The sequence below is a fragment of the Zonotrichia albicollis genome, chromosome 37 (genome assembly GCF_047830755.1).
Source record: "Zonotrichia albicollis isolate bZonAlb1 chromosome 37, bZonAlb1.hap1, whole genome shotgun sequence".
NCBI lineage: Eukaryota > Metazoa > Chordata > Aves > Passeriformes > Passerellidae > Zonotrichia > Zonotrichia albicollis.
In genome coordinates this window covers 2,153,711-2,177,075 of record NC_133855.1, presented here as the reverse complement: position 1 = coordinate 2,177,075, position 23,365 = coordinate 2,153,711, and the positions used below count along the sequence as shown (strand labels likewise).

Here is a 23,365-nt window from a genome sequence, read left to right as displayed (position 1 = left end):
GTTCCCCAATTAGTACATTGGTGTAACTGGCTTAGAATCCTTCTAGTGTAAGCCTTAGGTAAAATCTCTCTCTCATCTGGTTGTACCCATTTTCCCAGCTCTTTCTTAGCTTTTAATCTTTTTATAGATTTCTCCTCTTGAGTACTACAGCTTTTTGGCAGCTCCTCTTGAATTTCCACTATAGTGTTCAGTTGGATAGATTCTTTTAATTTACATGCTCTCTCCTTTGCAGCTTGGTCATCTGTGTTGTTTCCTCTCACTAAGCAGCTTGACCCTCGTTGATGACCTCTTACATGTAATACAGCTATTCTCTTAGGTCTTTTCAGGGCTTCAAGCACTCTGATTATTAACTCCTGATGGATCACTTTCTTCCCTTGAGTGTTTATCAAACCTCTTTCCATCCAGATTTTTCCAAATGTGTATACAATTCCAAAAGCATATTTTGAGTCTGTGTAAATAGTCCCCACCTCATCTTTTACAAGTTCTAAAGCTCAGCATAAAGCAAATAATTCACAAGCTTGAGCTGACGAGCTAGAACTTATTTTTCCTCTTTCTTTGCAGACATATTTTCTCCTTCTACAATAGTGTATCCTGAATTTCTTTTCCATTCTATCACCCTTGACGAGCCATCGATAAAATACTTTTCCCCACTAGATAGCTCCATCTCACTTAAATCTGGTCTCACTTTTGTTTGCAATTCGATGAATTCCACACAGTTAGGATTAAGCTCTTCAGCTGGCTCCCCATAGAGAAACTGAGCAGGGTTCTGAGCTGGAGTGACTTTAAGTTCCAGTTCAGGGGAATGTGTCAAGATAGCTTCATACTTTAGAATCCAGCTATCAGTGAGCCACTTCTCTGCTTTTTGATGCAATAGGCTTCTAACGTTGTGAGTGGTATATATTACTAAAGGAGCTCCAATTGTAACTTCCTTTGCTTCTTCTACCACAAGAGCTGTTGCTACTATAGCTAGTAAACATATTGGCCATCCTCAACTAAGAGGATCTAGTACCTTAGAATAATACCCTACCGGCTTTTTGTCTCCTTCCCAGCTCTGAGTAAGAACTCCATAAGCAGTTTGCTCAGCAGTATTTACAAATAATTGAAAAGGTTTATCTAAGTTAAGTAGGCTGAGTAATGGGGCTTGAATTGGAGCATCTTTCAAACTCTTAAATTGTTTTTCATCCTCCTGGTTCCATTTCACTGTATTGACTGTTAGTTTTTCACATAAAAATTTCACCTTTTGACTATATCTATCTATCCATTGTCTACAATATCCCAACAACCCTAACAGTTGTCGTACTTCCCTTTTGGTATTAGGGGAAGGCAGACTCTGTATTCCCGATATTCTCTCAGGATCTAATTTCTTTGTTCTTTTACTCAGCCAGTGACCTAGATATTTCACTTCCTCTTCAGCAAATTGTAACTTAGCCCTTGAAACCTTTAGGCTTTTCTTTCCCAAGAAATTCAACAGACTGATTGTTGCTTCTCTCACTTGCTCCTGATTCTCTCCTGCAATTAATAGATCATCTACATATTGTACTAGTTTAGTTCCCTCTGGTCTTTAAAAATCTTGTAAAACTCTTTCTACAGCCTGGCCAAAAAGATTGTGGGATTCTGTAAAACTCTGTGGAAGTACTGCCCACCTTAATTGTTGTTTTCTCCTCGTGTCTGGATCTTGCCACTCAAAGGCAAAATAGTCCCTGCATCCCTCCTCTAAAGGACAGGACCAAAAGGCATCATTCAAATCCACTACACTATACCAGGTATAGTCAGAGGAAATCTGACTTAGTAATGCATACGGGTTACCTACTACAGAAACCTTGTGGCTGTTCGTTGACTGACAGCCCTTAGGTCTTGGACTAGATGGTAGCTGCTGCCACTTTTCTTCACCGGGATTATGGGGGTATTGTGGGGTGACATACATTCTTCTAACTTGCCCTGTCCTAAGAGTTCTTCAATTATTGGCTTCAGCCCTCGCCTGCCATCTAGTGGAATAAGGTATTGTGTCACCCTTATAGGAAACTCGGGATTTACAATGGTGATTTTTAAGGGCTCTATATCCAATTTACCCATCTCCCCAGGAGTGGACCAGACATCAGGACATATTTTACTCTCGTCCTGGTCTGTCAGTTTTTACAGCTGTACCGTTAGTTGATCATTTTGGGGTTGAATACCAATTTTTAATGAAAGAATCAGGTCTCTCCCCAAAAGATTGCATTCTGCTTCTGAAACTAGTAATAGATCACTAATATCCACTTTTCCCTTTGATTCAATTAGTACTTCTTCAATAATGGGAACCTTAAAGGCCTCTTCTTTTGCTCCAATTACTTGAGCTGTTTTCCCGCTGATTTTGCATCCTTTTGTTAATCTTTGCACTGTTGATCTTTCAGCACCCGTATCTACTAAAAAGGTGACTTCTTCACCTTGGGGACCTACTTTTAATTTTATCAAGGGCTCTTGTGATGGCCTGGTCCCTAATAAATAGAGCCCCTGACACTGCTAATCTTCTACAAACAGTTTTTGATCTGCCTCCCGCTTCTTGCCAACCCTTTTAACATCTCCTTCCATACGACAGTAAAAGCTGGTAAGTCTTTTAGAACCCTCACCTGTTATTTTTCTTGTGGTTTTAGCATTCCCTGAAGATGCACCACCGTTCTGAACCTCTTTTACTGCAGCCACAAAAACATTAGCTTTAGCTTTCACCTTTTCTTCATCTCTGCGGACATAAACTCTCTGTGCTTCCCTTAACAATTCTTGCAAACCTCTCTCTTGCCAACCGTCTAACTTTTCAAGTTTCCTTCTAATATCCTCCCATGATTTTGCCACAAACTGAGTTTTGATTAATGCTTCCCCCACTACTGTATATGGATCTAATACTGAATACATTTGTATACTCTTCCTTATTCTTTCTAACCAATCTATGGGTGATTCATCTTTCCTCTGACGTTCATCCAGGGCCTTGCTAATATTTTGCCCTCTGGGGACTGCTTCTTGAATTCCCTGAATATTCCTGAGATTCACCATAATCTGCCTATCCTGGTCATTGTTATGGTCCCATTTAGGGGCTGCCAGGGGCCATTTCATTTCTCCTAAAGGTCCCTGCTGGTGGTCTCTATCCCAAATTCTCATGCCAGCCTGTCTTATCAGCTGTCTCTCCTATGCCGTAAATAAAATACTTAAAACTGACTGAATCTCCATCCAGGTGTAAATACTGGGTCCTAGAAACTGATCTAACCTTTCAGATACCCCCAGAGGATCTTCAAGTAACCTTCCCATTTCCTTTTTAAAGCCCTCACATCCCTGGTGTTCAGGGGTGTTGACACATACCCGATGACTGGTGTCCCTTGAGTTCCTACTAATGGTACTTCCCTCAATGGGTACCACTGCCCCCCCTTCTCTTCTTTATTGCTGTCACCACTGTTTTCTGCTCGTGCCCTTTCCTGGCTTCTCGTTCTGTGTGCTGGTGGTGAATCATGTACTGGGAGCAGAGCCACCGGGGCTTGTGGCAGCAGGAGCGGAGCTGCCGGGGCTTGTGGTGGAAGGGGTGCTGGTTTAGGTGTGAGGGGTGCTGGATTGGGTGCAAAGGGTGCTGGAATGGGTGCAAAGGGTGCCGGGTTAGGTGCTGGATGAGGCACCTCTGCCAGTGCAGCTGGCTGTGGTAGATAAGGGGTGGGGAAGGTTATCTAAGGGGTCCCACTGATTCTTTTCCTTTTTGGTTTTTGATGCATACAGAGGAGTAGGCCAGGACCCATGCCATAAAGCAGCATAACCGCTTTCTTCTTGGTTAATAGGGTCCTTTTTATTTACATAGGCATTCAAGGCCTTACTGATCCACCCTTCAGATGACCCGTACATTGGCCAGTATAAATTATCAGGTCATATCATTTCCATAGTCCATTCTACCATACAATATTGTATCATTTTCTCTTTACTTTTTCCTCTCCTGGATTCACATTTGTCCCACAATTTCAACATTACCCAAAGGGGCTGTCCTGGGGTATACCTGGCAAAATGCTCCTTCTTTTTCCAGTACTTTCAGTACCTTTATTTTCTTGCTGGTTTGTACCAGCTCCTGGATTTTTGCTCTGGCATTGACCTATTTTTCCACCAAACAGGTGTACCCTCACTCGCTCTGATCTCACTTGTTCAGACCTTAGTCCTTTCTTGTCAGGAATTTCCCTAATAACAAGTCCCTTCTAACGCCTCCCACCTCTGATTCTCTACCAGGAAAAGAAAACAAATTCCTCTCCGTAATTATTATCTTATCTCACCACCCCTGACCTTTTACATACAGAGAATACTTTTCCCCACGCTTCATTCCTTCACCTGCCGCTCCCCTCACGGAATAGCGAAACCGAGGTTAGAAGAACTTCTCACTCGTGTCGTGACTAGGTCACGTCTCATACACACACCATTCACACACTTACACCTACACCCGTTCTTATCCCACCTACCCAAGCAACACTTACAGCCTCCTTTTCTAGCCTGGGTCTTCGTGCACAAGTTTTTACAGGTGAATTTACTGCAGTCTACTCTGGGAGCTCAAAATTCATTGCTCATAATTTACCTTATGGATTTCCTCTTCCCTGAGAGATTCTCCCATCACTCAGGGCCCCGGAGGCAGAAGCCTCCAAGGTGGGGCGCCTCCCCGAGATCAGGAGTCTCCCTCAATGGATTTGGAAATTCCCGGCCAACGCACTAAATCTGTTATGAATAGGTCAATATTCAAGCAATCAATTTATTATTTAATATGGTAAAGTATGAGCAATACAGCGCTGGGTACAGTGGGGGAAGTTTTCCCTCCAACTGCACACTGATCATTGAGTGTTACAGGTATTTATAGGGGTACCTATCAGGATTTTTCCAGCAGTTTCTATTTCTAATCTTTTACTCATCAGCAATTTTTATTCCAAATTATTACATCACAATTCTATACACTATTGTGATTTTAATTTCTCAGGATGTATTTTCAAAGGAGTATCCCCAGATGGTGATGGTCCAGTTTCCAAAAGAAGAAAGACGACTCCCATCTGGTGGGGTGCAGCTCCCCAGATGTGGGTCCACCTTTTAATTGCAGAGACTATACATCTCATAACAGTGATGTCCAGCTTCCCTTTGATCGAAACCATAAACCCTTGAGGTGATGTTCATCTTCCTTTCTGTCATGGTTTGAGCCTGCCACAGAGCCAGTGCCCCCATGAAAATGCCCTCACCCTGGTGTCTGCTGTGAGATGTGACCAGAAATAAGCAAAACAGGCTCCAGCTTAAACATAAAGAACACTTTATTACCTAAACTACAGGAAAATAGGAAGAAACTAAAAGGAAAAGAAAAAAAAAATTGAAAACCTTATAAAAAACACTTTCCTCCTCCCCACCACCAGAATTTCCCAATCCGATACATTCTCCCAAATCACCAACTGCCCAGCGTGGCACCACCCTTTAGTATACTCAAACTTCAGTCCATGAAGAGGAGAGGAGTCCTTCTTGTTCCATAGGCTTCCCCTGGAAACACGCTGAAAACTCGTGTGCTTCCAATGTCACTCGGCACCGCCCGGAAAAAGTCCTTTTGCCACTTGTGACATCTTCCTTCCATGCTCAGTGCTCTCACCACTGGGCATGGACCAGAGCTGCTTCTAGGGCTGTCTTTTAAGGATGCCTTGTCTCACTCCAAAAAGGCACAGTCTCTGCTTTGGGACATCTGTCCCCACCATATTTTTCCAACCCCCTGGGGCCGAGGGGTCCCCATGATGAACCCTCCTGGTTCTGAGGCACTGCTTCCCCCCAAGTGCAGTCTCTGTGTCACAGGAACAAACTGAGTCCATGGCCACAAGAAAAGTCCAGCCAAAAGGCCACTCCAAATCATCTCTCCCCACTCAGTCATCTCCACATTCTTCAGGCCAGGTCCTTGTCTCATCTCATCTCCTATCTCCCTTCTTATTCAGCTCCGAGGAGGATCACCATTTTTGCAAGGCCCCAATCATGAAAGAAAGGGGTTAAAACTTTCAGTCTCTGTCTGTCCCAGGACGCTGATACTCCCACACGTGCTGCTGCTGCGGCTGGCCGGCACTTCCCCCCCTTCTCCTCCTGGGCCGGCTGCTATCACATTCAGACACCGGCTCTCCCTCTCTCTCCCTCCTGGGTGGGGGGAAATGTCTGCCCGATGTCTCTTGGGGCTGCTCCTCCACCCGTCCATCCTCGAGGGCCTTCTCACCCCCCATCTCTGTCCAGGCCCCGGGCCTACCGCATGGCAGCCCCTCCCCCGCCCAGCAGCAGGGGCTGGAAAGGGGAGGGAGATCTGACCTCTTCTCCTCGACATCCCAAGAGAGCCTCCCAGGGCCAGAGCTCTGCTTTTACACCCTGTGTATTCTCGGAGGTGTGTCCAAACCCCACTGGTCACACCAGGTGCCAATATCAAACTCCGAGCATCCATTGGTTTGACCACAGCCTCCCAGAATTCCCACTTCTTCCTGGTCAAACCACCACACATGCAGGGCCTGCTTTCCAGCAAGGGTGGGTGGAAGAGAAGAAGACATCTGGCTCAAGGGTGCATGTGGGATCTCAGCATCTCAGTCCTGAGGTGCCGAGCCACCGAGACCACCCTTGGGGGGCTCTGGCAACTTCTGGAATGTTGCCAGAAGTGTCTGGTGGCTGGACTTTGACCCTACACGGGAGACGACACCTGTATGAGGATAGGAGGACTTCACCGGGGTGAATGGTGAAGGGATAAGTTAATTAGAGGGTGAGACACAGGGTTTAGGATTTCTGTACAGGGGGGTTTAGAGAAGTAAGATGGAGGAATTGGGGCGTGTCCTGTCCTTCTTCTTCTTCTTCTTTTCCTCCATCTTCTTTGGTGATGGTGGCACTATTGGATTGGCCATTACTAAAAGTGCACCGGGCAATAAGAATAAATGGTATTGGGGAAAAATGATAAATATTGTACACGTAACAATGGGTATAAAGATAGGTGGCTCTCCGGAGGGCAGCACAGTGTGCTCATGGCTGACTGCTGAGCAGACCTCTGTCGGGCTGAAAGAAAATCTTTTAGATAAACAATTAATCAACATAAAAACCGAAAGAAGAACTGAAGCCTCTTCTCGTCCTTCGATACGCGGGCTGCCCCAAGGCCACTCCGGGCCTTTCCAGGCCCTTCAAACAGCCGAAAACCGGACAGGTGCAGAGACAGAGAAAACAAGGAGTGAATCTGGGACCTTGGGGTGGGTTTTATGGAAATGTGTAAATTCTAAGCAGCATTTAGTGACTCTATATCAGCAAGACACTGGTAGAATTACATGTCCATGTGAGCTTAGGGTTATCTCTCAACAGACCTGAGGCCTGAATAAATGATGCCCTCTTAAACACAAAATTAATGTTATGGAGCCTTATTGTGATATTTCAGAGATCTGGTGGCAGTGGGGCCTTACAGAACCAAGGAGTCAGCTGTGACACTGTGCAAACTCATGGTGGCACTGCAGAACCAAGGAGACTGCTGCTGGCAGTGTGAGAGCTCATGGAACGAGAAGTCCATTGTGACACAGCAAGGCCTGATGAAACCAAGGGTCCCTTGTTAAACTGCGTGGCCTCATGGAACCATGAGCCATTGTGACACAGCGTGGCCACATGGAGCCAAGGGGCCACTGTGACACTGCGGATCCAAGGAGACCATTGGGACTGTGAAACCTCATGGAACCAAGAGTCCATTGTTCCACTGTGGGGCCCTGTGGAACCAAGGGGAATACAGTGGCATTGTGGGGCCTCATGGAACAATGGAGACTGTTCTGACACTTTGGGACCCACTGGAACCAAGGGGCCATTAGAGCATGGCAGGGCCTGGTGGAATGAAGGAGACTGCAGTGAACACTGTGGGTGTCCATGGGATGAAGGGTCCATTCTGACACCGTGGAACCAACGATACCATTGTGCCACAGCAGGGCATCATGGAACCAAACGTCCATTGTGACACAGCAGGGCCTCATGGAACCATGGAGTCCATTTTTACACTTGGAGGCCTTGTAGAACCTAAGGGCCATTGTGGCACTTAAGAGCCTTGTGGAGGCAAGGGGACCATAGTGACACTGTGGGATTCCATGAAAGCAATGGTCTGTTGTGACACTCCAAGGCCTTATGGGATCATGGAGACCATTCTGATACTACAAGGCCTCATGGAAGCAAGGAACCATTGGGATACTATGGAGTCTTGGCAGGCCAAGGATCAGTTGTCACACTGTGTGGCACCATGGAACCAGGGAGGCCATTGTGACACTGCTGGGCCCCATGGAACTAAGGATCCGCGCAACAGTGCAGGACCCCATGGAACCAAAGGCCATTGTGACATTGAGATGCCTCATGGAATCCTGGAGGCCATGATGACACTTGGAGGCCTCGTTGAATCAAGGGGCTCTGCAGGGCCTCATGGAACCAAGGAGGCCCTTCTGAAATTGTGATTCCCCATGGAACCAAGGGACCATTTTGACACTGTGGTACCAAGGAGACCCCTATGATACTGCAAGGCCTCATGGAAGCAAGGGACCATTGTGACACTGTGAAGCCCCATGGAAACAATAGGCCAGTGTGACTCAGGAATGCCTCATGGAACCATGGAGACCATTATGACGCATGGGTCCTCATGGCACCAAAGGAGCATTTTGAAACAGCAAAGCCTAATTGAACCAAGGACACAATGGTGACACTGTGGAGCTCCATGGGACCACAGGTGCATTGTGACACAGCATGGCTGCAGGAAACCATGGGGGCCATTTCTACACCTTGAGGCCTTGTGAAACCAAAGGGCCATTTGGGCACTTTGTGTCTCCGTGGTACCAAGGAGTCCATTGTGGTACTATGAGGCCCTGTTGGGCAATTGTGGCTCAGTGTGGCACCATGGAATCACGGGACCATTGTGACACTACAGGAACTAAGGATGTGACATCCCCATGGAACTAAGGATTCATGGAACAATGTGGGACTCATGGAACCAGAGGTCCATTATGACTTTGCAGGGCCTCATGGAACTGAGGGGAGGGACAATTGTGACACTGTGGGGCCCAGTGGAAGCAAGGGGCAGTGTGACACAGCTGGGCCTCATGCAGCCAAGGGGCCGCTGGGATCCTGATGAGCCCAAAAGAACCAAGGGGTCATTTTGACACTCTGCAGCTGTGGAGACCCTGAGAGGCATTCCCCAGGTTAGGGAGACACAAGAAACTTCCCTCAAAAGCTGTTTGACCCCATTGGCTCCTTCCCCTTGTTCTGTGTCCCTCAGCCACTCCCTCCCTATTCCTCCATTGTCCCCATCTTTGTACTGCCCCCATGGCACTGATCATCCCCTTCCTCTGGAGATACAGAAACCTGGACTCCCCCCAGGAGTCCTGCCTTGTGACCCTGAACATCTCACTGCACGGCTGAATTAAACATCTGTGCATACCATGCAAAGGTCCTTTTTGCTTCCCTACCCTGGGCTTTATTAGCAGCTATTGCAGCTGCAACAATGGCCCATTATGGCAGTGTGGATGCAAGGACACCATGGTGACACTGTGGGACCTCATGGATCCATGGGACCATTGTGATACTGAAGAACTTCATGGAACCCAGGGTCCATTGTGACACAGCAGGGCCTCACTGGAACAAAGGAACCATTGCTGACAGTACAGAAACTCATGGAAACAAGGGGCTGTGTTGACACAGCAGGGCCACATGGAACCCAGGAGACCACTGACATTTAGGGACCTCGTGGAACCAGAGTCCATTGTGACACTGCTGAAACAAGGAGACCATTGTTGATGCTATGGAAGCTCATGGAACCAAGCAGCCATTGTGACACTCCAGGGCCTCGTTGAACCAGGCAGACATTGTGACACCACAGAACCTCATGGCACTGAGGGTTTATTGTGACACAGCAGAGGCCATGGAGCCAATTGTCCATTGTGACAATCTGGATCTGAGGAGACCATGGTGACACCATGGAAACTCATGGAACCATGGGTCTATTGTTACACAGCAAGGCCTCGTGGAACCACAAGGACACCATTGAGACATCATGGAACCTCGTGGAACCAAGGGTCCATTGTTACAGTCCAGAACCAAGGAGACCATTGTTGACAGTACAGAACCTCATGGGAACAAGATTCCATTGTTATGCAGTGGGGCTTCATGGAATCAAGGAACCACTGTGACACAGCAGGGCCACATGGAACCAATGGTCCATGGAGATACTGCAGATCCAAGGAGACCATGGTGATGCTGTGGAACCTCGTGGAGCCAAGGGGCCATTGTGACACTGTGGGCCTCCATGGAGCCAAATATTCATGGTGACAGCAGGGCTGCTTGTGACCAATTTTCCATTGTGACACTGCAGATCCAAGAGACCAGGGTGACACTGGCAGTTGATGGAACCAAGGGGCTGTTGTGACACACCAAGGCCTGGTGGAACCAAGGAGAGCAGAACCAAGGAAGCCATTTTAAGAATATGGAACTCAATAGAACCAAGGGTCCATTGTTCTACAGCAGGGCCTCATGAAACCAAGGGGCCATTGTCAAACTGTGGGGCATAAGGGAGTCAAGGACACCACTGATACTGAAATCCACTGGATAGAAACTTCTGAATGGTTTTGAGTATTTGAAAGCAGGTATTCTTTATTACAGTATGATGGTCACTTGGGCCATCCTCCCTCCATTGGAGTGCATTAAGCACTGAATGAACAGAGTTTTTATCACACACACTGATTATGTATCCATTAGCTATCCCCAGTTCCTGTGAGTTTATTTGACATAGTTGCACCCCTTATCACAAATCCTTTTATGGTTCTTTGTGTTTTGTCTTCAAAATCCAGTATCCTTTTAGGTGGCTGTTCCTTGACCTCCCCCCTTTTGAGTAAAGGCAATATTATTGTTGTGCATAACTTCTGTTTTGTCAGCCTTGCAGAGCTGAGCTGGCATACTGCTTGTATTGTGTGTGACTTCTGTTTGCCAGAGGTACATCCTCAATCAGTTTCTCCAAGGCTGTTCTCTTCTACTGTCCTTGCCAAGAGTAAATGTCGTTCTATTCTCCTGTCCTTGTCTCAGTGCTCGCCCCGCATGAGGCGTCTGCAAGCCCCCCAACCTATGGGCCTGGGGTGGGCAAGTGTTCCTGGGGAACAGGGATGGGACAGCTGGGCTGGACTGACCCAAGGGATGTTCCACTCCATGTCACACCATGATCAGCAAGTACCTGAGAGAAGCAGAAGGGCAAGGGGTGTAGCAGATAAATTTCTTTTTTAAGACATTTTTCTTTCAAAACAGCATCTACACCTACAGAATCCTCTCCTGCCACAAGGTGGTTGAACATTTTCTGTTGTTAAGAGTTTTCCTGTGGATTTGCTTTTCTTCTGTTTGTGGTCTTTTCTTTTTGTAGCTGGTTTGTTTGTGGGGTTTTTGTGTTGTTGTGGCTGGGTCTTGTTTTGGTTTTTTTGATTTGGTTTTGTTTTATTTTGTTTGGGTTTGGGTTTTTCCCTGTTGAACTGCCTTTCTTCTGATGCATAAGTTTTTCTGCCCTTTCTTGTGGCTTGCTTGGCACCTGATGGCAAGATAAATTTACCCCACTCAGTCATCTTGCCCAATTACATTTTGCAGTCACCATTAAGTAGATGAGTTCAGGTACAGACTCCCTGCAATTTGGCAGCATCCACAAAGGCATTGAAAATACATTTCATGCCATTTTAGAGATGATAGAAATATTCCACAGTGGTGGCCAAGGGCTGGTCACTGAGGGATGTCACCAGGGTGTGGCTGCCAAGAGGACTGTGTACCATGGATGATATTTGACCCTCATTGTTCAGCCAAATTCCCACCCAGCCCATGTTCCACTCCTTCAGCCCAGCTCTCTCCAGTCTGGCTCTGAGGAGACCACAGCAGACCTTGTCCCAGGCCTGGCTGAACTCTGGGCACACAACATCCCCTTCTTTTCCCTCCCATCTGCAGTCCCTGCCCTGTCCTGCCAGTGCCTGGAATGGCTGCAGGAGGATTTGCCACATCCCCTGCCCTGCTGAGCCTGAGCAGGCTGTGACTCTCCCAGTCCCCCTCCCTGCCTTGTTTGCAGACTGGTTCCATGTCTGCCCTTCCCAAGTGCCCAGGACCCTGTGGGATGGCTCTGGCCTTTCCAAGGGGTTTGGGAGAAGTCCCACAGTGATGCTGCCCAGCCTTCTCAACAGCCCTGACACCAAAGGCCTTTTCCACACCCCTCAGTTCCAGGTCAGTGCCCACAACACAGCACAGCCCTGTCCAGGTCCCTGGACTGCTTCAGAAGGGAGGCAGCTCTGATTTCTCCCCACAGACCCTCACTCTATACAATGCCTCTCTGTGCAGTCCATGGCTGCCCTGAGCATTTTTTCCTGGAGCCTCCCTGCCTGGGATATTTCTCTCTATGCAGTCCGAACCACAACCCAGCAAAGAATTCAGGTGTTTTCCCAGAGGACGTTACTCTCAGAGTGAAGTGGCCTCAAGGCACTGTTTGTGCCACTGGAATTGTGCCACCCCTGGGTGCTGCTGATGGTGTTTGTGCTCACTGGGGTTAATCTCCCCACACACACTCGATGCACTGCTGAGATCTCCTCAGCGCAGAGCAAACATGGCCTGCTGGCCTGGTCACTTGGTGTCCCTCCATGCAGGGACAAAGAACCTCGTGCAGGTGGGGAGAGGCCAGTGCTGGCAATGGTGGTTGCAGGGGCTGGTGTGGGACAATTGCCCTGGGGCACCTTCCCAGGCTGCCCCAGAACAAAGACACAGCCCAGGCCCTGCCCGGCTGCTGCCTCAGGTCCATGCCAGGAGCTCTGGCTGTGTGTCGTGGGGTGACAGCCTTCAGCCTTTATCCCAATATCGTGTGCTGTGTCTGGGAGCTGTGCCTTCCCCCCCCCCCCCCCCGGCCGTCTTGCTGTGGCCGGATGGGGAAGGGGGGGGGGGGGGGTGTGCCCAGGCACTTTTTGGCTTTGGGCTTTCACTGCTTGGCTTGGCTAGCCGCTTGCTTGCTTGCTTGCTTTCTGCTTTTTTTTTTTTTGCGCTGGTTTTTTTTTTCCTTTTTTCCCTTTTCTTTTGTTCTCTCTTTCTTACCCTCCCCTGAAGATACTGGACCGGCTCCGGATCTGGCCTGAGAGTTCCAGGACACCCGAAGCCTGCGACAGAAGCTCGGCGCCCTCACAACACAGTCTGGTCCCTTTTCTTTTCTTGTGTTGGGGAGTGTTCTTTTTGTTACTTGTAAATAAATAGGTTTTGTTTTCCACTTTGCTCCTCCGAGGAATTCCTTCCCGAACCCGGTGTTGGGGGAGGGGTGGTTGGAGGTTTGTTCTGTTTTGGGGGGGGGGGGGGGCTCCCTTTTGGAGATTTCCCCCTAATTTGTCCTAAACCAGGACAGTATACTTTTTGGTGCATTGGCCGGGAATATCGGAGGCCAAAAAGAGTGGAAAAAAAACCTATAACAATAATATTTTGGTTTTGGTTGTTTTGTGGGCATATTGGTGATTCATAATGTCATTTGGAGTGGAAGCTTGCCGGTTTTTCTGGTCCCTAGGGGCTTTTGAAGTTTTAATACCTTTGTGGTCCCTAGGGTTATTTCCTTACCCAAAAATAGCTCTGATGTTGTCCCTAATAAGTAGCTTTTGTAAGCGGGGGGCACTAACCAGAATAATCATTGTGCTGGCCTTATGTGTGATGATGTGTCGGATAACAATGCTGGACTTTATTTCAGGAATGTATGCATTGTTGTCATGGCTGTGTAGTCAGTTTGTTTGGGGAGAAGAAGAGGAAGGGGCTTTTCAGCCTTTGTCTTCCTTGTTCTCCTACAAATTGTTGACATCTCTATTAGAAAATATTGAATTTCCCCTGAGTTTGAAAGAAACCATCTTTCTGGCATTTAATTTATTAAGCCTTGTCTATACTGTCTGGAGTGTATATAAAATGAAAGCTGAGATTTCTAGAGGGGTTAGAGAGACTCCTGATTCAGGAGTAAAACAAAGCAGGAAAAATCTTGACTGGAGTGGGAAATGGGAGGATATGGGACAGACTTTAAAGGAATTTTCTGATCCTATAGACTGGGACTTTCCATCTGATCAAATTCAGAATCCAGTCGAGGTGGCAAAGTATTTGAGGGAGAAGTGCCATGGTAATACTAAGGAAGAAAGGATTACTGCAGTGAGCTGGGCCTTGGCGTTTGTTTACCGTACTCTGCTAGATACTGTGGAGCAGCAGATAGCAGAAAGGGAACAGGGAGATAAGTTAGTTACTATCCCAGTGACCCAGGCTGCAGCTAACATCCCAGGCTCCAGGCTAGCAGCTGAATCAGACAATAGGCCCCAAACCATGGCTGTTGCAGCTAATACAAGAGGTGGAAAGTGTAAAGGCAAGACCGATCGGAAGGTGGAGGATGATGACGATGATGCAGAAGAAGGACCCTCACCAAAATCAGAGGCCACATCAAGGGGCACAGAATCTGGAGCCAATATTGACTCCTTTTCTCTGAAGGACCTCAGAGGCCTAAGAAAGGATTACAGCCGACAACCTGACGAATCTATTATTAGTTGGTTAGTCCGCCTTTGGGATGCTGCAGGGGAGGTTACGATTTTGGATGGTACTGAAGTGAGGCATTTGGGATCCCTGTCACATGATCCTGCCATCGATCAAGGTGTGATGAGGGGGGCTAACCCTCACAGCCTCTGGGAACGGGTCCTAAGAAGCGTAGCAGAACGGTACCTGTGTACGGATGATCTCTATATGCAGCAGACACGGTGGAAGACCATAGAACAGGGGATCCAACGCCTGAGAGAGATGGCGGTCGCAGAGCTCATTTTCTCAGATGACACAACAACTAGGAATCCGGACCTGGTACCATGCACTCCGATAATGTGGAGGAAACTTGTGCGACTTGGGCCACCTGAATACGCTTCTGCCCTAGCAATAATGAAGCGAGATGATACATATGAGACTGTGCTCGATATGGCAAAGAAGCTTTGAGTGTACGCAGATGCTGTGCATGGCCCAACTCATGCCAGAATTGCAGCAGTGGAAACCCGACTGCAGAAACTAGAAGACAAAATAGAGGAGAATCATAAGAAACTCCGGGAAGAGATTAAGGAGGACCTTATTCAAATCTCAGCCGTACAAATTAGAAGCCCTGGTGTCCAACGCCGGCGCTCCTTTGATGGGGAGAGAAGGTGCATCCCACAGGCTGAGTTATGGTTTTTCCTGTGTGAGTCTGGAGAAGACATGAGGAGATGGGGTGGAAAACCCACCGCTGTTTTGGCACAACGGGTGCGTGATTTGAAGAAAAGAGAAAGTATAACCAAAAAGATAGCAGCTCCGGTCGCTCGTAGCCGAGATGTTAAGTATGACGATGACGATGACATGTCCGATCCCCTTGAAGGAACTTCCAAGGCATATGCCCAAGGAAAGAAGGACAATCTGGCTTAGAGGGGCCCTGCCTCCAGCCAGGAAGAGGCACGGGAGAACCGGGTTTTTTGGAAGGTGTGGATCAGATGGCCTGGCACATCAGAGCCACAAGACTATGAAGCATTGGTTGACACTGGATCACAATGTACCTTAATGCCATCGGAACACGTGGGGACAGAACCTGTTTCCATTGCTGGAGTGACGGGGGGATCACAACAGTTGACTTGTTTGGAAGCTGAGGTGAGCTTGATTTGGAAGGAGTGGCAGGAACATCCGATTGTGACTGGTCCAGAGGCTCCGTGTATTTTGGGCATAGACTTCCTCCGGAATGGCTACTACAAAGATCCTAAGGGATTCAGGTGGGCTTTTGGAATAGCTGCAGTGGAGATAGAGGGTATTAAACAATTGAATACCTTGTCTGGACTATCAGAGAACCCATCTGCAGTAGGACTCTTGAAGGTAGAGGAGCAGCGAGTGCCAATTGCCACCTCAACAGTGCACCGCAGGCAGTACCGGACGAATCGAGATGCCGTGATCCCCATCCACAAGATGATTCGAGAGCTGGAGAGCCAAGGGGTGGTCAGTAAAACCCACTCACCCTTTAACAGCCCTATCTGGCCCGTGCGAAAATCTGACGGAGAATGGAGATTGACTGTAGACTATCGTGCCTTGAATGAAGTGACTCCACCACTGAGTGCGGCTGTACTGGACATACTGGAACTGCAGTACGAGCTGGAGTCCAAGGCAGCAAAGTGGTACGCGACCATTGATATAGCTAACGCGTTTTTCTCCATCCCTCTGGCAGCAGAATGCAGGCCTCAGTTTGCTTTTACATGGAGGGGAGTGCAGTATACCTGGAACCGATTGCCCCAGGGATGGAAACACAGTCCTACCATCTGTCATGGACTGATCCAGGCTGCACTAGAAGAGGGTGAGGCTCCAGAACATTTACAATATATTGATGATATCATTGTTTGGGGGAACACGGCAATAGAAGTTTTCGAAAAAGGAGAGAAGATAATTCATATTCTCCTGGACGCCGGATTTGCCATTAAGAAGAGCAAAGTCAAGGGACCTGCCCGAGAAATTCAGTTCTTGGGGGTGAAGTGGCAAGATGGACGGCGTCAGATTCCTGCGGATGTTATTAACAAAATCACTGCTATGTCCCCACCAACTGATAAGAAGGAGACACAAGCTTTCTTAGGTGCTATAGGTTTCTGGAGGATGCACATCCCTGAGTATAGTCAGATTGTGAGACCCCTTTATTTGGTTACCCGCAAGAAGAACGACTTCCATTGGGGCCCTGAGCAACAGCAAGCTTTCGTCCAGATCAAGCAGGAGATCGCTCATGCTGTAGCCCTTGGTCCAGTCAGGACAGGACCAGATGTGAAGAACGTGCTCTACTCTGCAGCCGGGAGCCATGGTCTGTCCTGGAGCCTTTGGCAAAAGCTACCTGGCGAGACCCGAGGCCGACCATTGGGATTTTGGAGTAGGAGCTACAGGGGGTTTGAAGATAACTATACTCCAACAGAAAAGGAAATCTTGGCCGCCTATGAAGGAGTCCAAGCCGCCTCGGAGGTGATTGGTACAGAGGCACAACTCCTTCTCGCACCCCGACTACCGGTGCTGGGATGGATGTTCAGAGGAAAGGTTCCCTCTACCCACCATGCCACCAGTGCTACTTGGAGTAAGTGGATTGCCCTCATTACGCAGCGCGCTCGAATTGGGAAGTTAAATCGCCCTGGGATTCTAGAAATAATTACAAATTGGCCCGAAGGTGAAAGCTTTAGTGTCGCAGATGAGGAGCCAGAGCCAGTGACCCGGGTTGAGGAAGCTCCGCCATACAATCAGTTGCCAGTAGAAGAAACACGTTACGCCCTATTCACTGATGGTTCTTGTCGTGTCATAGGGATGAAACGGAGGTGGAAAGCAGCTGTATGGAGTCCCACTCGACGGGTTGCAGAGGCTACTGAAGGAGAGGGTGAATCCAGTCAATTTGCTGAAATCAAAGCTATTCAACTGGCCCTAGGTATTGCAGAAAGAGAGAAGTGGCCAAGGCTCTATTTGTATACCGATTCTTGGATGGCAGCCAACGCTCCATGGGGATGGCTGAAGAGATGGAAGGAGGCCAGCTGGCAGCGCAGAGGAAAACCAATTTGGGCTGCGGAAGAGTGGAAGGATATCGCTACCCGGTTAGAGAAGTTACCTGTGAAGGTTCGCCATGTAGATGCCCATGTCCCCAGAAGTAGAGCTAATGAAGAGCAGCAAAACAACCAGCAAGTACATCAGGCTGCAAAGATAGGGGAGTTGAAGATAGATCTCGACTGGGAGCATAAGGGAGAGTTATTCTTAGCACGATGGGCCCACGATGCCTCAGGCCACCAGGGTAGAGATGCCACCTATAAGTGGGCACGAGACCGAGGGGTGGATCTAACCATGGACAGTATCTCTCAGGTTATTCGTGACTGTGAGACGTGCGCTGCCATTAAGCAGGCCAAGCGACTGAAGCCCCTCTGGTATGGGGGGCGGTGGTCTAAGTACAAATACGGGGAGGCCTGGCAGATTGATTACATCACACTGCCTCAAACCCGCCAGGGCAAGCGCTATGTACTAACCATGGTAGAAGCCACCACAGGATGGTTGGAAACCTATCCTGTGTCCCCTGCTACAGCCCGTAACAGTATCTTGGGCCTTGAGAAGCAGGTCCTTTGGAGGCACGGTACTCCCGAGAGAATTGAGTCGGATAATGGAACTCATTTTAAAAACAATCTTATCAATACTTGGGCTAGGGAACATGGCATCGAGTGGGTATACCATATCCCCTATCATGCACCAGCTGCAGGGAAGGTGGAAAGGTACAATGGATTGTTAAAAACCACCTTAAAAGCATTGGGTGGGGGGTCTTTAAGAAACTGGGAGCAACATCTGGCAAAGGCTACCTGGTTAGTTAACACTCGAGGTTCCACCAACTGAGCGGGTCCTGCTCAGTCTGAGCTCCTTAATATAGTAGATGGGGATAAAGCCCCAGTGGCCCATGTCAGAGGTTTGTTGAGAAAGACAGTATGGATCAACCCTGCCTCGAGTACAGACAAACCCATCCGTGAGATTGTCTTTGCTCAAGGACCAGGTTATACATGGTGGATAATGCAGAAAGATGGAACAACACGGTGTGTACCTCAGGGAGACCTGATTGTGGGATGAGACTCATATATGAATGTCATTGTTTGTTGAATGTGAGACAGAAGGAAACTGTAAGTGTCAAAGGTCTGAGCAAGTAAGATGAGAGAAATGCGTAAGTGTCAAAGGTGTGAGTAAGTGAAATGAAAGTTTTTTATTGTATGTTCACGATATGGGATAAGGGGTGGAGTGTCGTGGGGTGACAGCCTTCAGCCTTTATCCCAATATCGTGTGTTGTGTCTGGGAGCTGTGCCTTCCCCGCCCCCCCGCCGTCTTGCTGTGGCCGGATGGGGAAGGGGGGGGGGGGGGTGTGCCCAGGCACCTTTTGGCTTTGGGCTTTCGCTGCTTGGCTTGGCTAGCCGCTTGCTTGCTTGCTTGCTTTCTGCTTTTTTTTTTTTTGCGCTGTTTTTTTTTTTCCTTTTTTCCCTTTTCTTTTGTTCTCTCTTTCTTACCCTCCTCTAAAGATACTGGACCGGCTCCGGATCTGGCCTGAGAGTTCCAGGACACCCGAAGCCTGCGACAGAAGCTTGGCGCCCTCACAACACAGTCTGGTCCCTTTTCTTTTCTTGTGTTGGGGAGTGTTCTTTTTGTTACTTGTAAATAAATAGGTTTTGTTTTCCACTTTGCTCCTCCGAGGAATTCCTTCCCGAACCCGGTGTTGGGGGAGGGGTGGTTGGAGGTTTGTTCTGTTTTGGGGGGGGGGGGGGCTCCCTTTTGGAGATTTCCCCCTAATTTGTCCTAAACCAGGACACTGTGCCAGGACACTGCTGTGTAGTGCCCTCCCTGCACACTCCCCCCATTCCCCAGGCCCAGGGCTCTGCTGTGCCAGGGCATTCCTGGAGCATATTGCTGACAGCAGCTCTGGAGGGGAGCAAAGCCTCCCTGCCCTGCCCTCAGGAGATGCCCTTTGCTGCTGGAGCTGCCGTGCTGGAGCCCAGCTGTGTCCCAGCAGTGCCCATGGCCTGGCCCTGCCTGTGGCCACAGCAGGGACACGCAGCAGGACAGTGATCAAGCTGCCAGAGCGCTCCGGCCTTACAGCCACAGCAGGGCTGGCAACGACAGGGTGGAGTTGGGCAGAGCAGATGGGGGAAGAACCAGGGCCATTGTCCCTGGCTGTGCTGCTGTGCTGGGAGTCGCTTCCCTCCACCTCTGCTCACAGGCACTGCCCCTGCAGAGACATGGAAGCGCTGCGGAAGAAATCTGGAACCACAGCCCAGGGTAGCAACTTGTTTTTATTTAAATGCACAGGGAACAGACCACTTGTAAGTCTTTGTGCATCAAATAATATAGATATTAATGCAGAAATGCAAAGAATATTACTACAATATTTTGCAAAAAACACAACAGTAGTCAAAAAAGTTACTGAATGAAAAATAGACAAATAGGGAAAAGTCTGAGATTGTAAAGAGTTACATTCTAAAGGCTCTGCAACAGAAAAGAGACAGTTTCATGCTTCTGAAACCATCCAGTCATCATTTTCCTCAGGGCATCCTTGAGCTCCTGGTTCCTCAGGCTGTAGATGAAGGGGTTCAGGGCTGGAGGCACCACCGAGTACAGAACTGACACAGTCAGATCCAGGGATTGGGAAGAGAGGGAGGGGGGCTTCACGTTGGCAAACATTCCAGTGCTGATAAATAGGAAGAGCACAGCCAGGTGAGGGAGGCAGGTGGAAAAGGCTTTGTGCCGTCCCTGATCAGAGGGGATCCTCAGCACAGCCCTGAAGATCTGCACGTAGGAGAAAACAGTGAACATAAAACAGCCAAATACTAAAGAGGCACTAACCACAATGAGACCAAGTTCTCTGAGTTTGTAGTGTGAGCAGGAGAGCTTGAGGATCTGTGGGATTTCACAGAAGAATTGGCCCAGGACGTTGCCATGGCACAGGGGCAGGGAAAATGTATTGGCTGTGTGCAGCAGAGCATTGAGAAAGGCACTGGCCCAGGCAGCTGCTGCCATGTGGGCACAAGCTCTGCTGCCCAGGAGGATCCTGTAGTGCAGGGGTTTGCAGATGGACACGTAGCGGTCATAGCTCATGACTGTGAGAAGGGAAAACTCTGCTGAAATGAAGAAGATAAAGAAAAATACCTGAGCAGCACATCCTGAGTAGGAGATGGTGCTGGTGTCCCAGAGGGAATTGTGCATGGCTTTGGGGACAGTGGTGCAGATGCAGCCCAGGTCGCTGAGGGCCAGGTTGAGCAGGAAGAAGAACATGGGCGTGTGCAGGTGGTGGCCGCAGGCTACGGCGCTGATGATGAGGCCGTTGCCCAGGAGGGCAGCCAGGGAGATGCCCAGCAAGAGGCAGAAGTGCAGGAGCTGCAGCTGCCACGTGTCTGCCAATGGCAGCAGGAGGAAGTGCCTGATGCAGCTACTGTTGGTCATTTGCTGTGTTTGCACACTTCAACCTACAGAAGGAGGAATCACAGTGACAACTGGGGGGAGATTTCTCGTCAAAAAGTCAAAGCCCTTTCTCACATACCCTTTCCTGCCACTAAACCCCTCCCCCGTCCGTGTCTCGCAGATCTTCCTTCACCTTTGTTTCTGGAGCCCTGATTGCTGCTGGCCAATGTTGTGTCAGGAGCTGGACCTTGACCTGCAGGACACGTGGGAGTCAGCCCTGACCCCCGTAAAAGGCAGGGGAACAATGAGAGCACGGGTCAGTGCTGGTGTTGGGACTTAGATAAAAAAGGTTCAGCTAAATCACAGGAGCTGCCTGGGTGAAGGGATGGGGATAACAGAAGGCAGAATGAGAGATTCTGCTGCGCCTGAGGAGAACAGATTCTCCAGGGAGGCAGGAGGATTGTCTGAGGCTTAGTGCAGACTGAGGAGAGCTGCTCTGTCCCTCTCCCCTGTTCCAGCTGCCCTGCACTTGCACCTTTCTGGAATCCACTCTTGTGTTACCCTGGACAGCCAGGGGACACTGCTGAGAGCAGAGGGATCCCTGGCACACAAAGGGGCTCCTGCCTTTCCCAGAGTCAGGAGAGTGGGCTCATTGCCAGCCTCCCAGGCTGCCCTGCCCAGAGCTGCCCGGGCACAGGGAGCTGGGACACCCCATTGCTGTGCTCAGCCTGCACAGGAGGAGCCCAAGGTCTGGGCCTGGCCCTGCAGCAGGAACTGCCATTGCAGAGAGCCCCTCAGCAATGCCAGCAGCACCTGGGCACGGCAAAGAGAGAGAGAGTGCCGGGCCTGAGGAAAAGCCTTTGCCTGCCCAGCCCTGCCCAGCCCCTGCCAAGCAGCAGCAGGGCAGGACAGTGGCCCTCAGGCCCTGGTAAGCAGGGAATGGGCACATGGCCGTGTTGGGAATTTTGCTGACTAAAGACTGGAAAAGTACAAAACCGTGGCTAATTCCAAGGCCTGCACCTGCTAGATAGCATGTCCTTGGGCCCAGCTGTAGTATGATAACAAATAGTGAAAGAGACATGAGAAAAGAGAGATGTAACCCCTAAGGAATGAGGAAGAGTTCATGGTATAGTTTAACCAATAGATTTCTTGGCTTACAGAATATTCATAGGCTTACTATTTGCTGTATAAGTGCTTGATGCTTTCTTTAATAATCTGGACCTGTGATGAACCAGCTGGTGTCCTGGTCCCCTTCCTTCGACAAATGGTGACCTCGAACATTGACCCCCTCGTCTCGAACTAAAAGAAAAAGGGGGAGAACACGCCACGGTCGAGGAAGTTGGAGTTGGGTCCTGTTTGCAGCCGGGACGGTGTCGGAATTTTGAAGCATCCTCGTGGTTCACATCGGTGACTCGAGCCATAAGTGTCTGCCGGAGCCTGGAAAGCTGCAAGAGTGCGCTCACGAATAGGTATGAATAGGCAAGCAGCACATAATTTATCCGCCACATATTTATAAAGGCGAGGACTAAAGGGGATAGATTTAAAAAAGGAGCTACCAGAGTTTTTAGCCTACAGATATGCTAAGGAGATTTTCCTTGACCCACGTACGGTTCATGAACTCCCAGAATGGAGAAAATTTAGAGATACACTGTGGGAAGCAGTGTTAGAAGGTAGGACAGCAAAGAAACTGAGCAAGCCATGGCGGGTGTTGCGCAATACACTGCTTCAGCATGTCTCTGCAAGGCAGCAGCTGTGGCTCGGGGCGCCTGCGGGGCTGTGCTGCTCTGGACTCGGCATGGGCGCAGCAGCAAGAGTGGCGGTAGCCGCGGGGGGAGCGGAGCCGCCGCGGAGGGAGTGACCCGCGCGGCCACAGGTGCAGCGCACGCAGTGATTCAGCCTGCCGGCGAGTTTCGCGAAACAAGGAGCCCAGCGTGGGACTCGCCCGCTCCGACACAAGCGGCGTGGCACCAGAGTGCTTTTCCAGCGCCAGCGTTTCTCCCTCCGCCCTGCAGCTGGCAAAAAGCTTCAGTTTTAGACCTAACAGCTGTAATAAATGTGACTCTTGTCAACAAAAGAAAAGATCCCTACTGCAATTAAGAAACCAGTGATAATAAACATGCGACACCAATGACCATTACTATCAAGACATTTCTCACCTAAGTTAAAAAGACCTTTTGTTCTTCCTGGCAGAGACTGTGAAAGAGAAATCAGCATAATGAATGCGTAGGTCAAATTTCAGCCAATTTGGCTTAGCATCCCTTATGCTGTCTTAAAATCACCTGTCTTAACAGAGACTTTAAACATCAGAAGCAAAAATAACTCAGTCGGTGGAACATCTAATTCTGAGATTGTATTTTGAAAAATTTAAAAATATAGAAGATGTGTTAAAGTGATTGTATAAGTAAGATGTAATAAGTACGTTATAGTAAATGCTATATTCTATTTC

At 49.0% G+C, this 23,365-nt stretch overlaps 1 protein-coding gene across 1 annotated transcript; it reads right to left on the bottom strand.

Moving 5' to 3' along the window:
* Positions 1-19,998: 19,998 nt before the first annotated feature.
* On the bottom strand, positions 19,999-20,961 carry LOC141726639 (olfactory receptor 14I1-like). Its single transcript, XM_074531590.1, has one exon. The coding sequence runs from the start codon at positions 20,959-20,961 to the stop codon at positions 19,999-20,001; it is 963 nt and encodes a 320-aa protein (XP_074387691.1).
* Positions 20,962-23,365: the final 2,404 nt, after the last annotated feature.